Consider the following 23,606-nt stretch of genomic DNA (forward strand, 5'->3'; position numbering starts at 1 on the left):
GAAAAGTCACACACTAATTATTAACATCTAGACTACTGATACTAAGGGTGCAATGGAAGGGCAGCATCAAATGTACGCCACTGTCCAGGCACTGAAAAACACACAAGCAGATCCACATGCATATAAGCGCATAAATCCTCCGTTAACTCTGGGAGTGAAACAAATTGACCCAAATTGACTTGAGATTGGTGTTTGCATCTATTTGCATTAGTGGTATACACATGCATGAATGGAACATCTTCGCAACTTCCATTCAATTAAAAGGAAAGAGAGAATGTGGCAGAGAAGCGAGGGTAAAACTGAAGCAGAGAGAGGAAACAAGGTTATAGTGATGTTTTTAAATGGTCTATTTCCATGGTGATGTTAAATTATAAACCATCCTTGGGCATTGAGGAAGCAGAGCTCCGGGTCCACAGGCGGAGAGCACAACAAACACATCAGATTTGCACTGCTTCAGTAGCCTTGGGGGGCTAAAGTGTGTGTGGACCCATACTAGCAATGTCTCCAGTCCAGGTTGAATCCAATACACCTCACCATTTATTTGACAGACTAATCTTATCCTTTATTATTTTTGGTTTGATTAGATTACACAGATTACATTTGTTTGAAGTATGTCAATTGGACCACCTCTTCTCTTTGACTTTGAAACATTGACTTTCTCCTTCGATCTCTATAGAAAGATATTTTGCCGTAGGCTCGTTTCTGGAAAGGATGACATAACTGCACTGACAACCGCAGAACACACTGTCTCAAGCTGATGCACGTACGCACCCGCACCGAAGGCGGGATACAGAATACAGATTCGAAGTGACAGTGTGGGCACACATAACACACGCACACAGGGAGGCCACATGCAACGTGCGCACACAAAGTTTCTTAGCTGACTCTGTCAGTTTAATTATTGTATCGTGCCCTCACCTCCAGCTGACTCCAGGACAGCCTGAATGGCTCAAGTATCATGGCGAGGGGGGCAAGAAGGGAGGGATTTCAGAGTAGAGGAGGAGGGGGAAATTGAGGAGAGACGAGGAGGTGAAAAAGAGTGAGGGCAGAGTGGAAGACGGAGGTGAAGCGTACCAGAGAGCAGTAATGGTGAAACGTACCAGAGAGCAGTAATGGACTGAAGAGTGTGGCTGAGCAGCGGGAGAGGAGGTAAAGAAAGGGGGAGAGGGAAGGAGGAAAGGGGAGAAGTAGAGGGAGGGAGGTAGAGGAGGAGCAAAGTAGAGACTGGAGGAGATGGAGGGAGGTTAGGATGGAGAGGAGAAAGTTACCCTTGTCATTTTTGTAGTTCTTGGCAGTAAAACGAAGTGAAGCGAGGAGGCCAGAGAGGCCGGGCTACAGTATACACCTGGCTCCAGCTCCCCTTTGTACTATTCTTCTAAAGGACACACACAGTCCTTTTCAAGAGGACTTGTTGATTTGTATGCCTGATGGTTACCTGCTGCTTCGCTGTACTGTTGTTGGGGTGTCATGTGTACATACTGTACTGTCCAATGCACCCTAGTCTGTTTCCTTCATTTGGTTCATGTAAACTTTGGTTTTGTATTGGGTTGCTATGTCGTCGTTTTGTCACGTCAATAAATTGTGTGAGGCTAATTTTTACCTTCCTGTCCCCCCCCTCCCCTCTCTCTGTTTCTCTACATTTTTTTTCAGTGTAGCCTGGTGAAGGATCCTGCTCGAGGGATTAGCAGTCCGTCAATGAGGAATTATAGGCTCATCTTCTGCCACAACCTGAAGCAGCCATAGATGACTGACTGGTTCACTGGCTAGGGGAGGAGAGGATAGGACACACTTTCACTGCTACACGGTGAGTAAGAATATGACCATGATGACGTGCACATGCAAACACACACACACAACAGTGTATATGCTACAGTACGATTGGAAAACCAGTTAGATTGAAAAAGGTGCACTCGCTTTCACCGACGGAGGCGCACCGTCTGAAGGCAACTTGAGCCACGAGAGGCACCGCAGAGCAAAGCACCGCCGGACTTATGCCCCGATAGGGACAGAATCATCGTCCCCCCTAGTCTCGGTACCTCCGAGACGTCAACACCGCCTCGCACGCGTTTACGGGCCCCGCCCCCCGGGTGGTGAACTTGAAGAAAACGAGCACTCCTTTTTCAATTTGACTGGTTTTCCAATCATTCTGTAACATATATAACCATGGTAACACATCCAATCGAATTGATTGTCGATTATAAAGAATAAGAATCGATAGTTGCAGCCCTACAGGCCTAACACTTGAAAATGTTGACCTTTTACAGAACAAGTCATTCTTAATTTCACGCCTACAACCTACAAACGTTATTAATATTCTCTACTGTTTCCATACAGAAGTCATTTTAATTTCTATTTATCTTATTTGCGAGTTTGTGACACACCCACTAAGCTCATCTGCGACACTCCCACAGGCGTCACACGTCGTGGAGTAGATGTGGGCTAGAATCTGCCAATCCTACCATCAGCCTGAGATGAAGTAATACTTTAACCCATTTAGGGCGGGAACCCCTATTTGTAACTATACCTTTCAAGACGGGAACCCCTTTTGGGGTTTTTGTTTTTCAGAAAACTTAGGTCAGGATTTAGATTTAGAATCAGCCTCAGGTCTCAATGGGTTAAACATTAATAGATGCAACATCAACATTATGAATGAAACTTTTAAACTTTTAATTATTTTGTACAGCTCTAAAAATGACACATAATAGAACAGAAGATCCTGTTGAGACACTGTGCATTATGAAACAGACAGGTGCACTCAACACTGGACGTTGTCATGAAACAAAACATTATTCATTCTCACAAATGTACATGCCAACAACTGCTCACTCCCTCTCTTCCCACACACACACACACACACACACACACACACACACACACACACACACACACACACACACACACACAAAGAGGGAGAGATCAGTCCTGTTGGGTCACTCATCTTCATGCAGAACAGCGTAACCACAGCCCTGTTTTATGCTCTGTTTTTGCACAAAAATAGCCGATCTATGAGCTCACTGCACTTTCTTTCATCACCGTAACCCATTAAGACCTGAGGCCGATTCTACAAATGCCTTCTAAATCAGTACTTAGTGAGATTTTTCAAAAATGTTCAAAGACAGCAGATGTACAAGCTCACAACACTTTCTTTCTTCACCTTAAATGACATTCCCAAAACAGGGAGACCGGGTTGAATGTGGTTAAAGGAAGTGTAAGTGATATTTTATAGTTAAAACAAAATGTTCTTTGTTTAAAAGCTATAATCTGATAGGTCAATAACAGGGCTCTCCCTGTCTCTCTAGCTCTCTCTCTATATCAGAAAATACATTTCAGGGGGTCGCCAATGTCATCCAATCAGGAGAGAGTACCCATTCATGAGCTTCAATGTTATTGTGTTAGAGTTCCAATTTTGTCAGCTCATTTCTTTGTGTAATTACTTCCACGTTCATTGTTTATCCTGTATTCTGTATGAGTTCTCTCTCCAGATTGGATCAAATTGGTGTACCGACCTGAAAATGCCTTTTCTGTTTAACAAATACCTAGAGAGACTGGGAGACTCTTATTACTGAACACACACTATAGCAATGATTACTATTTAACTCTTCATTTAACACAAACTATATCACTTACTGCACCTTTTAAATGATGGTACTCTTCTCTGAATGTTTTACGTGACAGCTTTTGAAAGTCATCACTACAGACTAGTAGGTTTACAGTAAGTACTGGCTTAGGCCTCCAACTGTCCAGTGTGTTTTCAGATGATGCGCACAAACGTGTAAAACCACAAGCACTGGTGGCAAGTACATGACTGTCTGACATCCATGTTTTAAAAGTTAATTCTGTCCGGCTGCTGTTGGACAAACTCAACCGGTTTAAACTGGTTTTGCGCCGCTGTGAAGAAGGTGACACTTTTCACGTGACGAGAGCAGAGAAGTTACAGTCCTGTCATACCGCATACCATCAAGTGTGACTGATGACCACTGAGAGTGAGACCAGAGTGTTGAAGCATTTTAACTCTCTTATATTACAAACTAAAATCTCCTTTGTTGAATTCGACTCAAAAGAATGAAATGGTCGGATCTTTGATTTCTGTGATACTTATGGAGCAATCTGGGTACCAATCTGGGAACCAATCGAGAAAAATTATGATAATAATTGAGACCGGATGTCGGCCCGTTCACTCTCCTTCAGCCCAGTGTTAATTTTGAGAGCAAATTCAGTCTTAGTCTTTTGAATAACACACCATTTAGTTTTAGTCCTAATTTAGTCATCTGAAAGTCTTAGTCTAGTTTTAGTCAACATAATTAACACTGCTTCAGCCCTCCTCTTCTGGTGGTGCTCCTTTTGTTTTAATTCCTAATAACAACAACTCTACACGTTGTAATTGGAGTTGCCGACAGATTCAGCTGCGGAGCTCTGAATGTGTCTTTTGAGAGATTATTTACGGACTGATGCAGCTCTTTTACACTTTTAGAGTGTCAAAATGGTTCCGCAGGTGTCACTTTTAACTCAGAGTTTAACACTCTCAGAGTTGACCATATAAATCCTAGCATCCTATTCTGGGCATGTCATAATAATAGGCATACAGTATATTTAGAGAAATTGGAAGGTCTACAAGCTCACAACCCGCCTTGATGCATTCTGCATTGTGAGCTTGTAGATCTGCTATTTTCGCCAACGAGATTTGGTGGTGTAGAGGGATGAAAGGGAGGGGGGCCAAGTATAGACCCCTGGTGGACCCTGGTGAACGAAGTGTATCGTCTGTCGGGTGGAAACCTCATATGTCCAAAACTATTACTTTTCACGATTTAAATAAAAAAATGGCAAAAGTAGCAGATCTACAAGCTCAAAGCGCGTCGCTTCGAGCCGCGTTTCAAGCTTGTGGATCTGCTACTTTTGATACTTTTGTGTGACGATGTAGTATGATCAAGTAGGGCGTTAATTTACGAAAAAACACAACAAGTTATAATATGGAGATAAGAGGTTTCTGCCCGACAGCAACGATAAAGAGTTTTAAGTGGTTAAATGTATAACTCTGTATTTTTACTGTGGGGGAGAGGAGAGCCAGGTAAAACTCATCAGAAAAGTCTCATAATGCAAGCACAGTTCTGCCAGTTCAATTCAGATATGTTGCATGAATGTGTCAATTTGCCTAGACTAGAGAGCTTTTTGACATACAGTAATGTATATATATGACACACATGAATCTGTTTTTTTCTATAATACTTATAAGCTATGTTATTTTAGAGACAGTTCGTCTAATGACATGGTCAAAATAGTGACACCAGATTGATGTGGTTAACAAACACAGAGGTTAGGGGTCTGACTGTGCACCTGTTGATCATGACCAACTACACATGACAGCAGTTGCACGTCGGTTACGGGGACCACCAGGGGTCCAAATAGACCCTTATGGGTCTGTAACTCACACGGTGTAACAAATTTCTCAGAGTAACAGACCAGACGTTGAGATCCAGTTGGCTAATTGCAAATTCCTCGTTCTGCCTTTCATCCGCCTCCTAGCCTGGTCAGGTGCTGCTCACCTGTAAGCTTTTAGCAGCTTCTCTCTCTTCTCCTCCTCCCACAATCTCTGTGTCACATGACTGCAGGGGGCGGTCAATTGTTAGATCCGCCCTTCCTTGATGTTATGAGAGTGTGTGTGTGGTTGTGGTTGTTTTTGTTTGTGGACATAAGAGGAGGGGACTAGCTCTTATCTCCGTCTCTCTCTCTCTCTCTCTCTCTCTCTCTCTCTCTCTCTCTCTGCCAGTGTGCCATTAGTTACATGCTTCTCTCTGTGTTGTCTTCAGTGTGACTCTGAGCTCAGGGATGAGGTTGTGTGACTTGCAGTGTGAGTATGACCGAAGGGGAATGGGATGTTGTTGTTAGTTATAGACTCGGGCACTCTCTGTCCTTTTCTCCACTCACAACAATACTAACCGTCACTATTGTTTTTCTCTCTTCACTCCGTCACACTCTCCATCTGTCTCTTTCGCTTATGATGTTAATCTTGTCAACTTTTTTTCTTTTTTCCTTCTCTCTTTCTTTCTCGCCCCTCTCTCTCTCTCCCCCTCTCTTTCGCTCCCTGTAGACGTGAGGTCTTGGTGGGGCTGTGGTGAGGAGGAGGAGGAGGAGGCCATGAGGAAGAGCGTGTCTCCATTGCCAGGCAACGAGGGCAGGAGCTCAGCCGGCAGCACACGGGTGTTTGGCGTTCCGTTGGAGGAGGTGACCCACGCGCACACCCTGAGTGGGCACGAGGTCCCTGTGCTGGTCAAACACATCGTCGACTACATTGACGAGCACGGTACGTCACGCACGCACACACACTAATGAAGTGTCTTAAACAGTGATATTACAGATGTTCTTGTGCTAGCCGCTTAACTCAGTCATGGTTAGTTTATTTTAAGATTATGACAGAGTGACTCTGATGTGGTGGCATTTGAACAATATCGTTTAAGAATCATTTATCATAGCGAAACTTTTTTTTTTGCGGGGGGGGGGGGGACTCGCATTTATAACTGTGGATCGAAATCAACCGATATTGGACTACTATGACAAAGTGGACAAATATCGTGGCCAATGATGAGTTTCTGACTGTATCAATCCAGCGCTGACACAAATGTTTCTGTACTTTAAACAAATTCCTGTCTAGGGATTTCTGTCAAAACAGCCAGTGACACTGAGGGCCCTTTTTAGACGATCTAGGCCAATTTAGCCAGATAACGCTATTTATCCTATAGTTAGTGCGTTATCTAGTTGCTGAGGTTGGGGATGTATTAAACCTCTGAATTAGTCATCATGGGTATGTTTTATCCCTTCTCTCTCCCTCCCCCTCTCCTCACCACTCGTCTCGGTGCAAAGAAAACACTTACAGTATCTAATGCAATATATTGATAATAGGCCCAGGTCATTTATTATTTTTTTAGACTCAATGTGGAGTCCCTCAGTCATGTTATCCGTTGAACATGGGTGTTATTCTGTTGAATTCAAATGGATTTTGGTTGAAACAGACCAGATGCCATGCGGCTTGTCAAAATTCACGTCTTCCACCTGTAGTCTTCCACACTGCTCTCATATCCAAGAGAGAGCAGTGTTATCTTCAAGTATGAACTTAATACACATATGCTCACTCTCACACTTAAATCAGGATGGATGCCTGCACGCTACATGCATCAGGAGCCCCAAATTTGATGGTGACCGGTTAAAATAATAAGAGCATATCTGCTCGTAACATAGCGGTGAGTCCTGATTGCATCAGACCACGGCTAATTTTAAGATCAACATGCCTGTGGGTGTTGAATAGGCACAAGATCATTCGCTATTTAGACCATTGGTTCCTCAAAGTGGGGTCCGGGGACCCCCAGGAGTCCTTGGAGGGGTACCAGGGGGTCCCCAGCAAAATTAGGTAATATAGTGTCACAAACATTTTAACCACTTTAACCATATTTTATAGTTTTTGCTTTTCAAAAATAGCAGATATTGAAGCTCATAGCGTGGCACCAAGTGCTATGAGCTTGTAGATCTGCTATTTTTGAAAAATGTAGCAAATTGATATATGTATTTTTTTAAGCGAACATTTGTAACTCAAATCTTTGCTTCTGGTAGTCCCTGGAACAAAATATTTTGAGATGGGGGTCTGTGGCCAAATACACGTCATTTTGGGGGTCCTTGACATGAAAAAGTTTGAGAACCACTGATTTAGACAACGTGGGCGCTGGCTGTAAAAATGACAACTGCGTCGGTTGTAAAATAGCACTCACAGTTGCACTGCACCCAGTGCCGCTTGCACTGGGTAGGGCCCTGAGTCTTCCTGCTTCCACTTAAATGCCTCATTCCAGACATATCCTCAAGATTTCAAGAAACATCCTTGCTGAATCTGGCTAAATTGTCAAGAAATATGTCCTGGTAAATAATGGTCAAGAGTTTCTGAACACGTCCAGTGCACAAATAAAAACAGTGCAGTTCTCTGAGGCAACAGGCCTTAAACTTTTTATAATTTCGGGTCATGTTAACGACAGATTACCCACAGTGTTTGTTAAGGTTATCCATCATTAGCCTTTTCACTCTGTCAGTGGTTCAAATTGTAGAACAGGAATAGATTTGGAAGAATGACATTCCTGTACTGATGAGTGTTCTAATGCTATACTTCTTCAAATATTTGTGGAAATGGGACTGCTTACACAAAAGAGATGACCTTTGTTTGTGTTGAGAATGATTTAACCAAATGTCAGGTCAGCGGGGAAACTCAACTGGACTTTAACCACTTAACCACACAACAGTGTATCTGTCTAAAGGCTCACAACGTAGCACACTGAGGATTTTACTGTGAATCCTCAGGGTGATGCCTCTGGGTTAGACTTTCGGGAGTGAGTTCTGTAGTGTGTTTTTGTGTATTTGGTCCAGTGTTGTTTTGATGTTAGGCTAATTCCATTTTTGGTCTGGTCTGTGTATGTCAGGTTGTATCACATGGATCGCAGCCCACATGGTGTTGTATTTGGTAAGATTGTATTCTTTCAACCGAAACATTGTGAGCCGTGGCGATATTTCAGACATTCAGATTGCACATCAGAAGAGACAGACTGGAAAAAATTAGCTAAATTCAAGACTAAGAAATGTGTCTTGGTCTTTTACTATGAGACAGATTTCTCCTATGGGCGACAAATAAACAGAACCTTGACCTTGAAAGTAAAGATGCTTCAGGTGTTCTTTGTGATTAAACCAGTGGTTCACAAACAATGGGTCAGGCAGCACCCATTTTTATCACGAGCAAATATCCCCTTTTATTACACAGCTTGGTTGAATGCTCGATTCTGATTGGTCAGTCATCGGTCATTATTTCTGGATAATGACCGATGAGCTCTATAACGGACCGCTGTGTAATCAGAGACTCAGAACACCTGCTCATGTCAACCTGTGCTGCTTGGTTATATGCTTTATCCAACATGACAGCCATGTAAACAAACAAACAATGTCATTTACAACTAAACGTTGCTCTCAAGAATGTTTTTGAAAACATTTGAAGTGAGAAATAGACGATGCAATAACCGAGAAGTCATTCTATTTGATCCACTGCGCTTCCTTGTTTATCGTGGCACAACAACGGGGGAATACCAAAACGCTCGCCCCAAAACACAGTCGCCCCGGGGCAAATCCGGCGGTATTACAGGCAAATCGGCAGTAAATAGAATGGGGGGCGAGTGTGTTTTGGGGCGAGTTTTTTTCCATTTCGTCATTTGTTTTTGCGAGGCGAACTTGTCCGCCCAGCCCAATACTTATGGAATACTTTCATTGCCGTAAGCAAGGAAATACTTCGTTTTGTTGTTACTTTTGGGTAAATGTATTTATGTATTTATTAAGTAGCCGTGTAAGTAGGGCGATTAACGACCTCGGCTGCGCCTCGGTGGTTAATCGCCCTGTCGGGCTTTAAATTTCAATAATGACTACCTCCCCATGCATTATCCCTTGCTTACGTTTTGTATATACATTATAATTTTTTTCCCGACATTTTCAAAAAATAAGTATTTTCTTTTTTGAAAAGACACCGGTGTCATGCACACATTTGTGAAACCGTTCTTGCATCTTTAGTTTTTTGATGTGTTTCATTACAATGGAGAAAGACGACAAAGAGAGGTTTGAGAAGACAAGGTATAGTTCATTTCATACACAGAGGCTATTCAACATTTAAATGCATCACAAATGTGCATAAAGATTAAAAAAAGATTAGAAAATAAATGGCATAAAAAGAATAAAGGTCAAAGTGAATTACAGTTTAACCGTTTCTACTCAATCAAGTTGCACACCATCAGCAATAAACTGATACTCTGGACGAAAACGTATTTGTCAAATGTATCATATTTTTTCAAGAGCATTTAATCTTCTGTTCAGCCACCATATGTAGAACATATCGTGATGTCATTACTGGTTTAGTGTAATGGGCAATGATTGGTGACGCAGATGTTCAAATCCAGTATGTCTTGATGATGTGTTCCTCATGAGGTTTTATTGAACAGGACCTTTAAGAATGACAAAAAATACACTGGTTCTCAACATTAGGTCTGGGGATAGCTCTGGTCCATAGCGTTAGAAGGAGTTCTCCTTAACGCTATGTGACTTTTCGGGCATTGCCCGCATACCTCCGGTAGCGCAGCCTCTTGACAACTCTGTTGTCATGTGGTTTGAAATAATACCAAGGGGATTTTGACAAACACATTTCATGGGCCCCTGGCTTTTGAATCCCACTAAACGAATGAAAGACTTGTACACAGAGTCCTTTTTATTTGCTTGTAAAAAACGGAGAACGAACATTTAAATCAAACGCATGTTTATTGTGACCTTTGGACACCTACGTACTCTTAAATTGCTGTCCGACGAGTGGCTGTCCGACGAGTGGCTGTAAACTTGGGATGGACCCAAAGGAGGGAAGCTTGGTGGAAGAACCTGCTGAGTCAGGTGTTTTTTTCGTTTTTTACTCCAGGGCAACTCAGCTGGCCAGTGAAAAGTCTGTCTGACTTGGGCGCATCCAACATGACAAGTATTGACCAGTAGTAAAGACTACAATAGGTCAAGCCACAGCATTCAGAATTGGACATTAAGCTAGCGTAGCTAATTTATACTTTGTTGTACGACCATGTCACTTGCTGAAAATACCTTTTCAACCAGCATGTAATCTGTGCTTAGCTGTGACCAGCTCTTGGCTTTCACCGGCTTCTACAGTACTAACTGCATGGTCGTAGCTAAAAACATGATGCATACAACAAAGTATGAATTAGGCTTTCAACGTTTGAGTTTGTGTACTGTGGCACACCACACAAGGTCATGTAACACTCATAACGTTATCCCTCCAGGGCCTCTACTGACTTATTAATGATGTTCTCAGGGCGTGGCAAATCTGGCAATATATCGATATTTTATAGAATCGATATCATGATGTAAGACTAGATATCGTCTGGGATTTTGGATATCATAATATCCATGTGTTTGCATAAAGTGTTGTCATTTACTGTTTTGAAAGGCTGTATTACAGTAAAGTAATGCAATTTTCGGAACTTACTTGATTGTTCTAGCTGTTTCTATTCACATTAAAGTCATACTGTGTAACATTCATTTTAGCAGTGTTTTTGACGACACCTCTGGTAGCTCCGATGTCATTACAGCGTCTGTCTATGGTCTGGTAGAACTGTGATTCCCAGAATTCATTTCGAAACCGAAGTACTGCTCCAAAACTAATGCTGCAGGATCCTAGTGCTGGGGATATTTTAGAAAGCAATAACAACAACAACATTGTCAGAAACGATAGTATTAACTTTGAAATACAAAAGGTATTTCTGTTATACACTCACTACCAAAAATAGTCTTTAGAGAGGTTTTCAATATACACTGTGTGTGAAATAGTTATTGTGAAAAACATGCCAGTGGTGGAAAACTTTTCTTTAATTGAAAATATTACACACTATGACTTTAATCCTGGCATCTCTATTTTGGGAAAACTTTCCAAAATGTTTCATTTTCTTTTATTAAATTTTCGAAAATGGCAGATCTACAAGCTTGCAGTGCATCATGCTGCGATGCATTGTGAGCTTGTAGATTGGCTATTTTTGTCAAAGTAAATAGGGCTATAATTACAAGGGTGTCAACAGCACACACTTAATGACTGTTAATGTGCTTGTCTAGAAATGTGGTCAGCCATCTGTTAGCCTGTTGCATAACATACCAGGCCTGTAAATTCAGAGCCGTACATGACAGTACACTTGCATACTGGAGCTAAAAACAGCATCGGTCTGTAGTACTTACTACTACTAGGCAGGTGTTCATTGGCATTTGGTGTTCAGAGTTAATAAAGAAATATGAAATATAAAATCTGATTTAAAAACGAAACAAAGCATTTTGCTCAAGGCATATATTAATATACAAACTATATAATTATTTTTTATAAATATTATGTCTGTCCTCAGTTAGGTATTCCCCGGCCGGGCATTACAACGCCATGAATGCAAATAAACATAGTGCTACATGAAACCGGTGCAGTCACTACGTAGTGTGTCCTCAAGAAGCACCCTAAATGTCTCTATTGAGACCAATCAAACCAGTTTCTAGAGAGTCCCGAAGTGTGTGGAGCATAATAAATGAAAGCAGTCTTTCCTTGTTCACTGTTCATACGTGGACTGGTACATCTAATGTGTGTCTGTGAACGTGTTGAAAGTCCAGTAACATTTGGTTTTAAAAGCGAGGATAGATACAAAGAAAGCTTGTCACACAAGGCCTTCTAAATAAATAAAATACAATGTTGCTCTCCACGAACTGCAAGAGATGACATCCCACTTTTTCATATCACATACAATGATGGGTGTGACAATCATCGCCAGTAATGCATCCTAGAGCACTGTGGTTGGCTGCTTCAAGAGGCTTCAATGGTTGGATTGTGGGTAATTCCCTGCGACATACTAGCATTATGTCCAGGGGGTGTACTTGTACATCATGGCTGGGAGATGTACTTGTCACGCTGTTGAAACGGGAGATATGCTCCTGCCCTATGGGCTCAGCAAGGCTTTACCGTTAGGCTAAATAATGCTACAGTGTATCCAGTTCCCCCAACCACAACGTTTTACCCCTCCACTGACCACTGTCATCTGTATACACTAGGGGTGTGCCGATACACTAATTTCACGAAACGATACGATACGATATTTGGCTCACAACTTCGATACGATTTCGATACGATACGATACGCACTTTTTTTATTATGAAAATATATGGAGGAGAAAAAAAGAAAATGCAAACAAATAATTCTGTTTTTGCATTATTCAGACATGCAAACTTGTAGCTTTTCAGCTACAATAGCCGTTTTGAATCCAAATAGTATGACACCTGACCCGAAAAAAAAACATGTTGTCACTCTTTTCACTTCGGGGCCGTTTGCATGCCTGATTATTATGATTGTAAAAAAAAAAAAAAAAAAAAAAAATCTTTTCAAAAACGATATTTTTTTCCCCCAAAACGATACATATCGTCGCGAAAATGTATCGCGATATATCGCGGGACGATATATCGGCACACCCCTAGTATACAGAGGAAACCCTGCTTTGAATCGTCGTCTCTTCTGAGGGTAGAGGGTGGGGGTCTACTGTAGAGTGTTATGTAATTGCACTCCCACTGTTGAGATTCTAGATGTTTATCACATTCCAGGATCAATAGGAAATTGTCTAGTGCAAGCTCACCCACACCCTGGTACTGAAGGCACTTGGGAGAGTGCTCTGCCTCTGTGTATAATTAAAGCATCTTTCATGTTCACAACTGTGAGCATTGCTGTCCCAACAGTAGCAGTGGTCGTACTGTCTACCAGCAGTCAGTCACATTACAGCGTCGGTTCTCAAAGTGGGGTCCGGGGACCCCCAGGGGTACTTGAGGGGGTTCCAGGGGGTCTCCAGCTAAATGATGGACAGGAACCAAATGGACCCTTATGGGTCTGTAACTCTGAGAGTGTACAAATGGAACCAAATGGACCCTAACGGGTCCATTTGGTTCCATTTGTACACTCTCAGAGTTAAATTAACATTGATTTTACAATATAAATTGGGGTCCCAGCCAGGGATAGAAATGCCATTAAATGAGGGTCCGTAGCCTAATGCATGTCAAACTGGGGGTCCTTGAAATTAAAATGGTTGAGAATCACTGCTAGAGAGCCGTAAAAACTTCTCTTATGGGGGTCCCTGGCTTATCTTTTCGAATGGGGGTCCGCGGGCTAATAAGTGTCAATTTGGGGGTCCTTGACATGAAAAAGTTTGAGAACCACTGCATTACAGCAGCAGTTGTTGCGGTCTTTATTATATTTTGATAACATGGTGGCTCAGTGGTTAGCACCGTTGCCTCAAAGCAAGAAGGTTATGTGTTTGACTCCAATGTTCTCCCCCTGTTCATGTGCGTTTACTCCGGGTGCTCCCCTCGCCTCCAGTAACCCAGAGGTCCCCTGGACCTCACTTTGAGAACCACTGCAATAAAATGTATGCAATACTGTATGGTTGAATTTGTGTTTTATCACACATTTTAGGCACAAATGTGTATATATATTTTAAATATAGGAATCGTTAAGGGGAACCGTTAAGTAATCAGACCGTTAAAATCTTAAAGGGCAAAAATACATTATAGGAACAATACAAGTCATTGCTGTAAAAGAGCATTTGTTCTCAACCTACTCAATATAAGTAAAGGCTAATGATTACATAATTGTGGGAGAAATTGCTTTTTTATTATATGGACACAATACAACACATAACAGAAGCATGACCTTCTATACAACAACGCCCTTTTCCTGAGCAACTGACAATGAGTACAATAGCAATAAAAAAACATTATAGAGAGCATGGTTATGTCATTAACATGAAGGCATGTTGTTGTCGAACCCTTACTAGTTGGCTGATTCAATCGGTATGTTATCCATGTATCTTATCATCACATGGTAGTGATGTAAGTGGAGTAAGGAATGATGATGATTATCAATAGAGGCATGCTTGGCTTCCAATGCTTCCCACGGATTAGGCTGCTGTAGAAAACATCCATGGCAATACACACACACACACACACACACATGCATATAGTATATAATACAGTATATCGTGTTGGGTGGAAACCTTGTATGCTCCTTTTTCAATTTCATTTATGAAATAGTGAATAGCCAATCTACAGTCGTGGGCTTGTAGATCTGCTATTTTCACTACTTTAAAAAAAAGAAAAATATATTTTTGGGGGCTTTTTTGCCTTTATTCATAGTTTTCAGTAGAGACCGACAGGAAACAGGGAGAGAGAGATGGGGAGAGACATGCAGAAAATATCATCGGGATCGGTACTTGAACCTGTAATGCGCTGTCAGGCTACTTTGGAGCCTGGGTGACAAAAATGTCACACAAAAGCAATGAAAATAGGCCCGGGGCCCTATTTTCATTGCTTTTGTGTGACATTTTTGTTTGATGTCACGGGGGCGGCAGTGGCTCAGGGGTAGAGTGGCCGGGTAGAGTGAACTGGAAAACCGCAAGGTTCCCAGTTTGATCCCGGGCTGGGGCGCTCCCCTAGAGTTAGTGTCGAAGTGTCCTTGAGCAAGACGCTGAACCCCTAATTGCTCCCGATGAGCAGGTTGGTGCCTTGCATGGTTTCCTCCGCCATCGGTGTATGAATGTGTGTGTGAATGGGTTAATGGCACAATCAATGTAAAGCGCTTCGGGTAGAAGCGCTATATAAATGCACCATTACCATTACCATGATGACATTAATTTATCAAAAAAGTATGGAGATACAAGGTTACTTTTGAGTTTTCATATATATATTTTTTATTTTTATTTCAGATACACATAGGTCAGTGTATAAAGACAGGAAACCAAGGGTAGAGAGAGGAGAGATGCAGGAGACAAGACGGTCAGGTTCAGACTTGGGTCTTCGCACTCACAGGGATCATAATGTGGTCCTTACACCGGCTGGCTGAGCCGCCAGACACACGGCACATGCAGAGTTGTCAAGTGGCCGCCACTGGCTGGCGTTTGAAGCATTTCAGCTTTGTTTTGAAGAAAATAACGAAGTCACGGTAGAACAAAGAGATGACTTCCTGCACAGGTCATGAGCCGGATTTGAATCCACAACGTGGTGATTCGGTCTGTGTGCCATGCATGCTTACTGGCTGAGCTGCTAGGATGCCTTTTGAAGTCTCAATATTTATGTGCCAGTTCAGATTTTGATTTTGTTTTGCAGCTAAAGTCGGCTTTAAACAAAATAAGGATTGATTATACTCAGTTTGGGACCATGCCACTCTAACTAGGAATTGGCATCCTTAACAGACAGCCAAGGTTTGCCAGTGTTTGGTTGATGTTGGTTTCCAGCCTCACAGCCGGTGTGTACCGGGGTGGGTACATTAGCTTGAACTACAGAACACGTCAACACTGGCATGTTTTTTCTCCTTAAAAGCAGACTGTGGACAGTGATTAATTCCTTATTAAGAGGAGAGAAGGAGACCATGTAGGGGAAGACTCTTGGTAGAATTCCATCCCACCAATAGACAGACAGGGTTTTGTAAAAGTCTTATTCACTACGCCATCAGGCCACTACTGCCATGTTTTTAGTTGTTCCTTAATACCTCAAAGCAACAATAGGTTGCTGTGAATTTTAGCTATTCTTTGAGAGTCTGTTCTTTTTGAGTGTGCTCTGTAGAAATAAGTGGATGTTTACATTCAGGATTTGTAGGGCAACCTTATAACCACAAGTACAGTACAATAGCTGGCGCAGCATCTCTGTTGAGATGAATGGTATAGTAATTTGAATATCAAGCCAATACTGAAGAGTTATTAAAAATCAGTAATTCTCAAGTCACTCTTAAACAACTGTTTGTTTGGAATTGGATGCTGGCCTGCAAAGAACAATTAATTGGCAGTGGAGGACAGGATGCTGGGTTGTGTAAACCGAGGATGTTTGCTTATTAACCGTAACCCATGTCTGAACTTGGTGAACTTTATTGATCAGAAGTTTTTATTGATTGTGTGTGTGTGTGTGTGTGTGTGTGTGTGTGTTCTGACAGGCGGCCTGGACCTGGAGGGCCTCTTCCTGGTCAACGGCAATGCGGAGCGTGTTGACTGGCTGCGGCAGCGCTATGACAGCGGCGAGGAGGTGGAGCTGCAGAAGGAGGCGGACCTGGCCTCTGCCGTCAGTTTGCTCCGCCTCTTCCTGCAGGAGCTCCCTGAACCCGTCGTCCCCACGGCCATCCAGGGACACATACTGCAGCTCCTCCAGGGTGAGTGACTGAGAGTCCTCTCTCTCCAGTGTAGGGGTGGGATCCGGAACCTGAAGGAACCGGATCCCACATTAAGGAGCCGGAATCGGTTCCGTCACATTTGGAACCGTTTCCGGGAACCGGATCTTCACAGATCTACAAGCTCATAGTGCCGCGCTTGTAGATCTGCTATTTTTGAAAAATCGTGTTTTGAGTATTATATTTTTTTAAGCAAACATTTTGAACTCAAATCTTTGCTTCTGGAGGTTCATGGAACAAAATATTTTAAAAATATTCGCTTTAAAAATATATATATATTCAAAGATTTGCAGAGATTTTCCACGATTTTTCAAAAAATAGCAGATATACAAGCTCATAGCGCTATGAGCTTGTGGATCTGCTATTTTTTCAATAGCCAAAGAAATCTTAAAATGACCACAGATGCGTTCCCGGTCTTAATGGGTTAAACCGTGTTGTTACCTGGTCCTTGCGATGTCTCTCCCTGTTTTCCCACTGCCTCATTTTTAATGTTGAGCAGACTTTAAATTAACAAAATGTACATTTATAGTGTTGCGGTGCCATTCACTTTGCCATGTCTCCATTTGGGAAAAGGCTCGATTTCATATTTTTCAATAGCTATTATTTCGTGATGGTTTAATATGCTATCAAGAGTATTGTATGTATTAATTTACTACACGTGAAAAGTGTAGATTACTCCTCTACACGTCTCCCTCACACTCATCTATTGTTGATCATTCTCTAATGATCTCCTTTCCAGCGTGATGGTTTTTCCTGTTGTCTGACACCTTGATTAAGAGTGACGGAGGATTGGACTGTTTGTTTGTGTGTTTGTCTGTCTCGGTGAACATCTCACGTCTCTCTAATCTATCTGGTAATCCGTCACCTGACTTGTTGTCTCTCTTTAACTCCTCCTCCGTTCACCTAATTCACATCACGTCATAGTCTCATGGATCTTATGTGTGTCTCTTAATCTTATGTGTTTGTCTACATAACAAGAAAGGAGCTGTGTGGGAGCCAAACAAAGTTGTACGTGCAGAATTGATAATTGTGCTGCCAACGCCCCTCTGTTTATAATTTATTGCTGAGCATAAATAAGCGATGATGCAATGCAAGGTACTTCCAATATTGGAAAATAAACAAGAAGGTTTATTTGTCACCACTGATACAGGTACAAGGCAAGCAGCGAAATGTTTAGCGCTGCAATGGCCTGCAGTGGACAAAATTCCTACCAAAACGAACGTTTTCCCATCTCAAAAGTTCTGTATCTCTGTCCTGATGGCATGATTCTAAAGTGAAGGTTGAGGGGATGATCATTTTCATTGGTGTTAGTGCTAAGCGTGTGCTGGCTTTACCATTCATGTCAGAAAGTGTGTGTGTGTGGGAAGGGCCAATAATCTTGGAGTGTAATAGGTTCTATGCACAGCAGCCATTTTGGAGAGAAATTGGGCCTCTTCTTACTTCCTTCACAGGTATTACCAATGATACTAATGAAGGCTCTGTTCCATTCTGGTCAAACAGAGGCAGGGTGCTGATATTGTGCATGTTGGCTCACTAGAAATACTAGTGGGTCTCAAAGTGTGGTCCAGGGACCCTCATGGTTCCTTGAGGGGGTGTAACTCTGAGAGTGTACAAATGGAACCAAATGGACCCTCCCGGGTCCATTTGGTTCCATTTGTACACTCTCAGAGTTACGGGAGTCCTTGAAATGTAAAAGTTTGAGAACCACTGTGCTACACTAAATGGAACAGAGCCTTAATTAGTATTATTGGTAACACCTGTAAAGGAAGTAAGGCAGGGGCCCAATTCATTCCCAATATGGCTGCTGTGCATAGAGCCTGTTCTTTTTCTTCTTCACGATAAACGATAACGACTATCGTCCCATCCCTAATGCTTTGTACGCTTGCAGAAGACAGCGGCGAGGAGGAGGTGAAGAGGAGCATGCGCTACGTGCTGCAGCAGCTGCCCCAGCAGAACTACGGCCTGCTGCGCTTCCTCTGTCGCTTCCTGGCCAGCGTGGCGTCTCTGCAGCCCGACAGCTGGACCGTCGGGGCGCTGGCCGCCGTCTTCGGACCAGACATATTCCAGTGAGTTGACGCCGCGCACGACGGGGCACACCACCCCGTCCTCCCCTTCTTCGCCCCGTTCTCACGCCGCCACCAGAGCGGTGTGGGGCGTGGGGGGGGTGGACCTTTAACCCATTGAGACCTGGAACGCAGCTTTTTGATTTGAGACAAAAAAAAACATTATTTTACACTTTGGGCTTTTCAAAAATAGCAGATATACAAGCTCATAGCGCGGCACCGACTGCCGCGCTACGAGCTTGTACATCTGCTATTTTTGAAAAATCAGGGAAATGTGTGCAAATCTTTGAATATATATTTTTTTAAAGCGAACATTTTTACTCAAATCTTTGCTTCTGGGGGTCCCTGGAACAACATATTTTGATGGGGGTCCGCGGCCAAATACATATGATTTTGGGGGTCCTTGACATGAAAAAAATTGAGCACCACTGATACGTTTTTCAGAATACTGTTGGTATTTAGGAGACATGTAGAACCGGCTTCAGGTCTTAAAGGGTTAAGTTCTTATTTATTTGTACCACTTTTAGGGCTGTCACAATTACAAATTTAAGTTGATGATTAACACATTCACTGCCAGGGGTTTTCTAAAACGGGCTGTAGCTTCTGCCAGTATTTTTTTTAGCATTCTGACTAATCTTTCAAGAACCACAGAATATTTATCTCCAGTATGATCGATCCCATGATGGTTGCTTATCACGGAGGGTTTCACTGTGCTTCCTATGAAGAAGATAAAAATGTCATCGCGACCTCCCATGTTCGCTCGTTATACGCAGTTGAAAATAGCATGTTTCACCAAAAATACATAGTAAAACACAGGAGCCGAGATACAGAATATTTCCCAAATACTTTAACCAGGAAGTGAGTGGAGTAGTAAATCTTTGGATCGCGTTATCTCTTGGTTCTGTGTGAAAAACTGGATTTTTTTTTTTTTTTTTATGACGGACTGCGTCAATGCTGGGTAATGTGTTAATTGTCACTAAAATAATTGCGATTAATGATTTAATTGTGTGTTTGGCGTTGAACATTATGAATACAAATTACATTTCTGTTTGTCTTTTAGGCTTCATAAAAAAAAAATCCACAAGGCAGATATGACAAATAACTTAAATATGCAAAGACGTTATTGACATATTTAATAATTTTATACATGTAAAAATTGCAGAAATAGCAGATCTACAAGCTTACAAGCGTCATAAGCTTGTAGATCTGCTATTTCTGCTATTTTTAATGTTTGAAAGTGTGAAAAAAAAATTCTACATAGAAACGATTATAATGACTATGCAAAAATAATTGCGATGATCTCAAATGATTGCGATTTATACGATTATGTAATAATTGTGACAGGCCTAACCACCATTATATTATTGTTAAAATAGTTAGTTAATTAGTTGCCATTTATTTGGGGGGCACTTGCAATACCCTTGCGGCCCACCAGTGGGCCCCAGCCCACAGGTTGAGAACACCTGGTTTAAAGTGTGTGTCCGTGTGTGTGTATGTGTGTGTCCACCAGTCTGTCGCTGGAGGGCGAGGACCTGCGGGAGGAGGCGGTGAGCAGGGTGCTGGCCGAGCTGCTGGACAACCAGGAGGAGCTGTTTGACTCCGAGGAGGACGACGTCTCCACCACCAACGACTACAGCTCCATCAACGAACAGGTACAACTTTTAGATCTTTTTTTGGGGGGTTCTATACATCAACAAATTGACGCAAATATACAGTACAATATAATCGACTAAATAGATTGATTAACCACTTAAGCCCTATGTTATACTTATGTAGAACGGTGTCACGCAAAAATGGCAAAAGTCATTTGACGAATCAACCATCTTTCTCTCCTCCGTTCATCCTTCGTTCCAGTGATTGATCTACACCAATTCACACACACACACACGCGCACACCATTTGTCCAACATTCAAGCCGGGTACATGAGAGACTTTGATTGTACAAGGACATTGAATGTTACATCACATCCTGTGTACTGGTTGGAGGATGTGACCGTGTCTAGTTGCACTCTGTGTTAGTATTACTCACAGTGATGAGATGAGATAAGACGGTAATCATTTGCGGTCAAACATTGCGTGTGAATCCTGAAAACGTGAAAAGTAACAGTTTTGGACATACTGTTACACGTGTGACGTATGAGGTTTCCACCCGACAGCGCCGACATATATACGTTTGGAGACGATCATTCGGCAATATCGGAAAATCTACAAGCTCGCAATGCCAGGCTCAAGTGGTTGAAATTCAGTTTTAAGGACCTTCCTATCAAGGGTTAACATTTCGTGTTACTTGGTCCAGCAGGTCGTTGGGATTTCCTGTGCTGCCCTTATATAATCGTACAGTGCTTTGCGTGACATTTGCGAGGTAACTCTGTAACTTTGCTACGCCTGGGCCCATTTCTCTGAAGTTGACCTTCCCACAGAAAAAAAAAGCGGAGAACCTGAAAATAACCTGAAATTATGTAACGGTGCCTCTGACACATAGTTCAGTGTGTCCCAGTATGTGCACAATCATCATGCATGATCCCTGCATTGTGCTACAGCGTGTGGTACGTACTCACACGCTATGTGTGGAATGTGGTGGCTCAACTAAGTAAACACATGCAGTTCCCCAGTAACACTCGCTCCTGCTGGATGGAGAGGGATCCATATCAGGGGTCTTCAGCAAAGGGTCCGGGACCCCTAGGGGGTCCTTAGAGTTACCACAGGGGGTCTGCCAAATGTTTGTGTGATTGGATTTTTTTTTTACATTAACCACTTGAGCCCTATTATCCCTATTCTGAGGAGAATTTAAGCCAAAAAATAGTAGGTCTACAAGCTCACAACGCCTCGCGCTGCGAGGCGTTGTGAGCTTGTAGATCGGCTATTTTCGGCAAAGAGGTTTGGTGTTGGTCTATGAAATCTATGAAAATACAATTTTATACAGTATGTAGTGGGGTTCCTTGCTTCATCTCTCTTTCAGCTAGGGGGTCCTTGGGCTGAAAAACGTTGAAGATCCCTGCTCTATATGACAGCACACAGCACGTCAGTGGCTCTCATACTGGTGTGCCGCAAGGGTATTGCATGTGGGCCCCTAAAGAAATGGCAAAACACTTAAGATTTTAACAATAATATAACATTAATATTAAGAAGTGGTACCAATAAATAAGAAACGTAAAGTATACTCCAAGCCCGAAACGCAATCGATTTGATTGAACATTAAAATAAACTGAACTCTAAAATTGCACCCATCTGACCACTTAACGGCTGCCGTGTTAAGTGGCCCAGATGGGTGGGCCCGCGAACGCTTTCATGATGATGTTCAAGTGGGCCACTGATTTTAGATGAAGATATAGCCTAATGCGTTGCCAGGTAAATAATGAACATGTGGTGACATGATTATTTTCCCAAACCCTTTTGCTGACACACGTCTTTCGTTACAGGTTACAGTTGTTTCCATATGCATTTTAGGTCTGTGCATTGTTCTAGAAACCTACATTGTGTCTAAGGAATGTAAGTGCCAGACTAAACAAATACAAAAGCATTCACTTAGTGCTGAGTGATGTGATTCCCCACCTAGTGTTGTGTCTATACAGTTTAACCCATTCAATCCGGGAACGCATATTTAGCTATAACCATTATTTTTATACTTTGGCTATTGAAAAGTAGCAGATCTACAAGCTCATACCGCTACGAATGACTGCTATTTTTGAAAAATCTTGGAACATTTGTGCAAATCTTTGAATACATCGTTTTTTAAACATTTTTTAACTCAAATCTTTGCTTTTGGGGGGTCCCTGGAACAACATATTTTGATGGGGATCGGCGGCCAAAAAATATAATTTTGGGTGGTCCTTGACAAGAAAAAGTTTGAGCACCACTGATATATTATATAGTAACAATAGTTTTTAAGAAATATGAAGACATTTGTTGAGACATGTGACAGTTACAAATGTTTGCTTAAAAAACATATTCAAAGATTTGCACACATTTTCAGCTCATAGCGCGAGCTTGTAGATCTGTTATTTTTGAATAGCCAAAGAAATCTAAAATGACAGAGATGCATTCCCGGATTGAATGGGTTAATGACTGGTTTCTCTGCATACCGTAAAGAGCAGCAACAAAGGCATTTGAAGACCATTGATTTAGATGGTGGGAGGCTGGCAAATTGACACTCCTTGCCTTTTAATGAGCACTAGCACAGCCATTAGAAAACCATTAGTTGATGACATGTTTTTGTGGGCATCACACAAAAGCCTTATCTGCCATAGCCTTTGAAATCCATGTCTGCCATAGGCTTTGAAATCCATACAGTGGGCTACTCATAAAATAAAATAGATTATTATCGCTGTGTATTAATCGGTGTATTAACCTTTTGGGGCACTATGGTAAGTACACAGTAATACTATGGAATTACCTAATGGAAATCCCCCTCACGATTTGTAAGTGCAAGTGATTCTATTGTACACTAAGCTGAAGTTGCATTATGTCCTTAGAACTCTTAAGTTATTATAATCATTAGAAACATAATGTTTCTGTTCACGCAATATTATTTGCTTATATGTGATTAATAATTATAAAGACACATTAAGTGACTTTAAGTGTCCCCTGAATTCCTGAAAAGAAAGTACAGTTTGTATGTCCAACTGTCAATTGAATCATGCATACACCCTTTTAACTTAATGCACAAAGGCCATAACAAAGCAAGAATATATCATATTTTTTAACAATATGGTGTATGTATGTACACTATGTTTAATACACATACAGTACATACTGTATATACACTA

At 41.9% G+C, this 23,606-nt stretch overlaps 1 protein-coding gene across 5 annotated transcripts in view; it reads left to right on the forward strand.

The window, feature by feature from the left end:
* fam13b (family with sequence similarity 13 member B) overlaps positions 1–23,606 on the forward strand; it is an 83,598-nt gene that overhangs the window by 12,675 nt on the left and 47,317 nt on the right. For 3 of the 5 annotated variants that reach the window (XM_084042005.1, XM_084042009.1, XM_084042006.1), the window contains exons 1-5: positions 5,800–5,845; positions 6,086–6,298; positions 16,547–16,759; positions 18,666–18,843; positions 20,351–20,492. In XM_084042005.1, the coding sequence (XP_083898131.1) occupies positions 5,824–5,845; positions 6,086–6,298; positions 16,547–16,759; positions 18,666–18,843; positions 20,351–20,492 (768 nt within the window). In that variant the 5' untranslated portion in view covers positions 5,800–5,823. Of the gene's footprint in view, positions 1–1,650; positions 1,805–5,799; positions 5,846–6,085; positions 6,299–16,546; positions 16,760–18,665; positions 18,844–20,350; positions 20,493–23,606 lie in introns of those variants that run through there. The other 2 variants (XM_084042007.1, XM_084042008.1) reach the window with 2 other exon arrangements.

Source organism: Gymnoscopelus microlampas (assembly GCF_963454915.1).
Source record: "Gymnoscopelus microlampas genome assembly, chromosome: 18".
In the NCBI taxonomy this organism is placed as follows: Eukaryota; Metazoa; Chordata; class Actinopteri; order Myctophiformes; family Myctophidae; genus Gymnoscopelus; species Gymnoscopelus microlampas.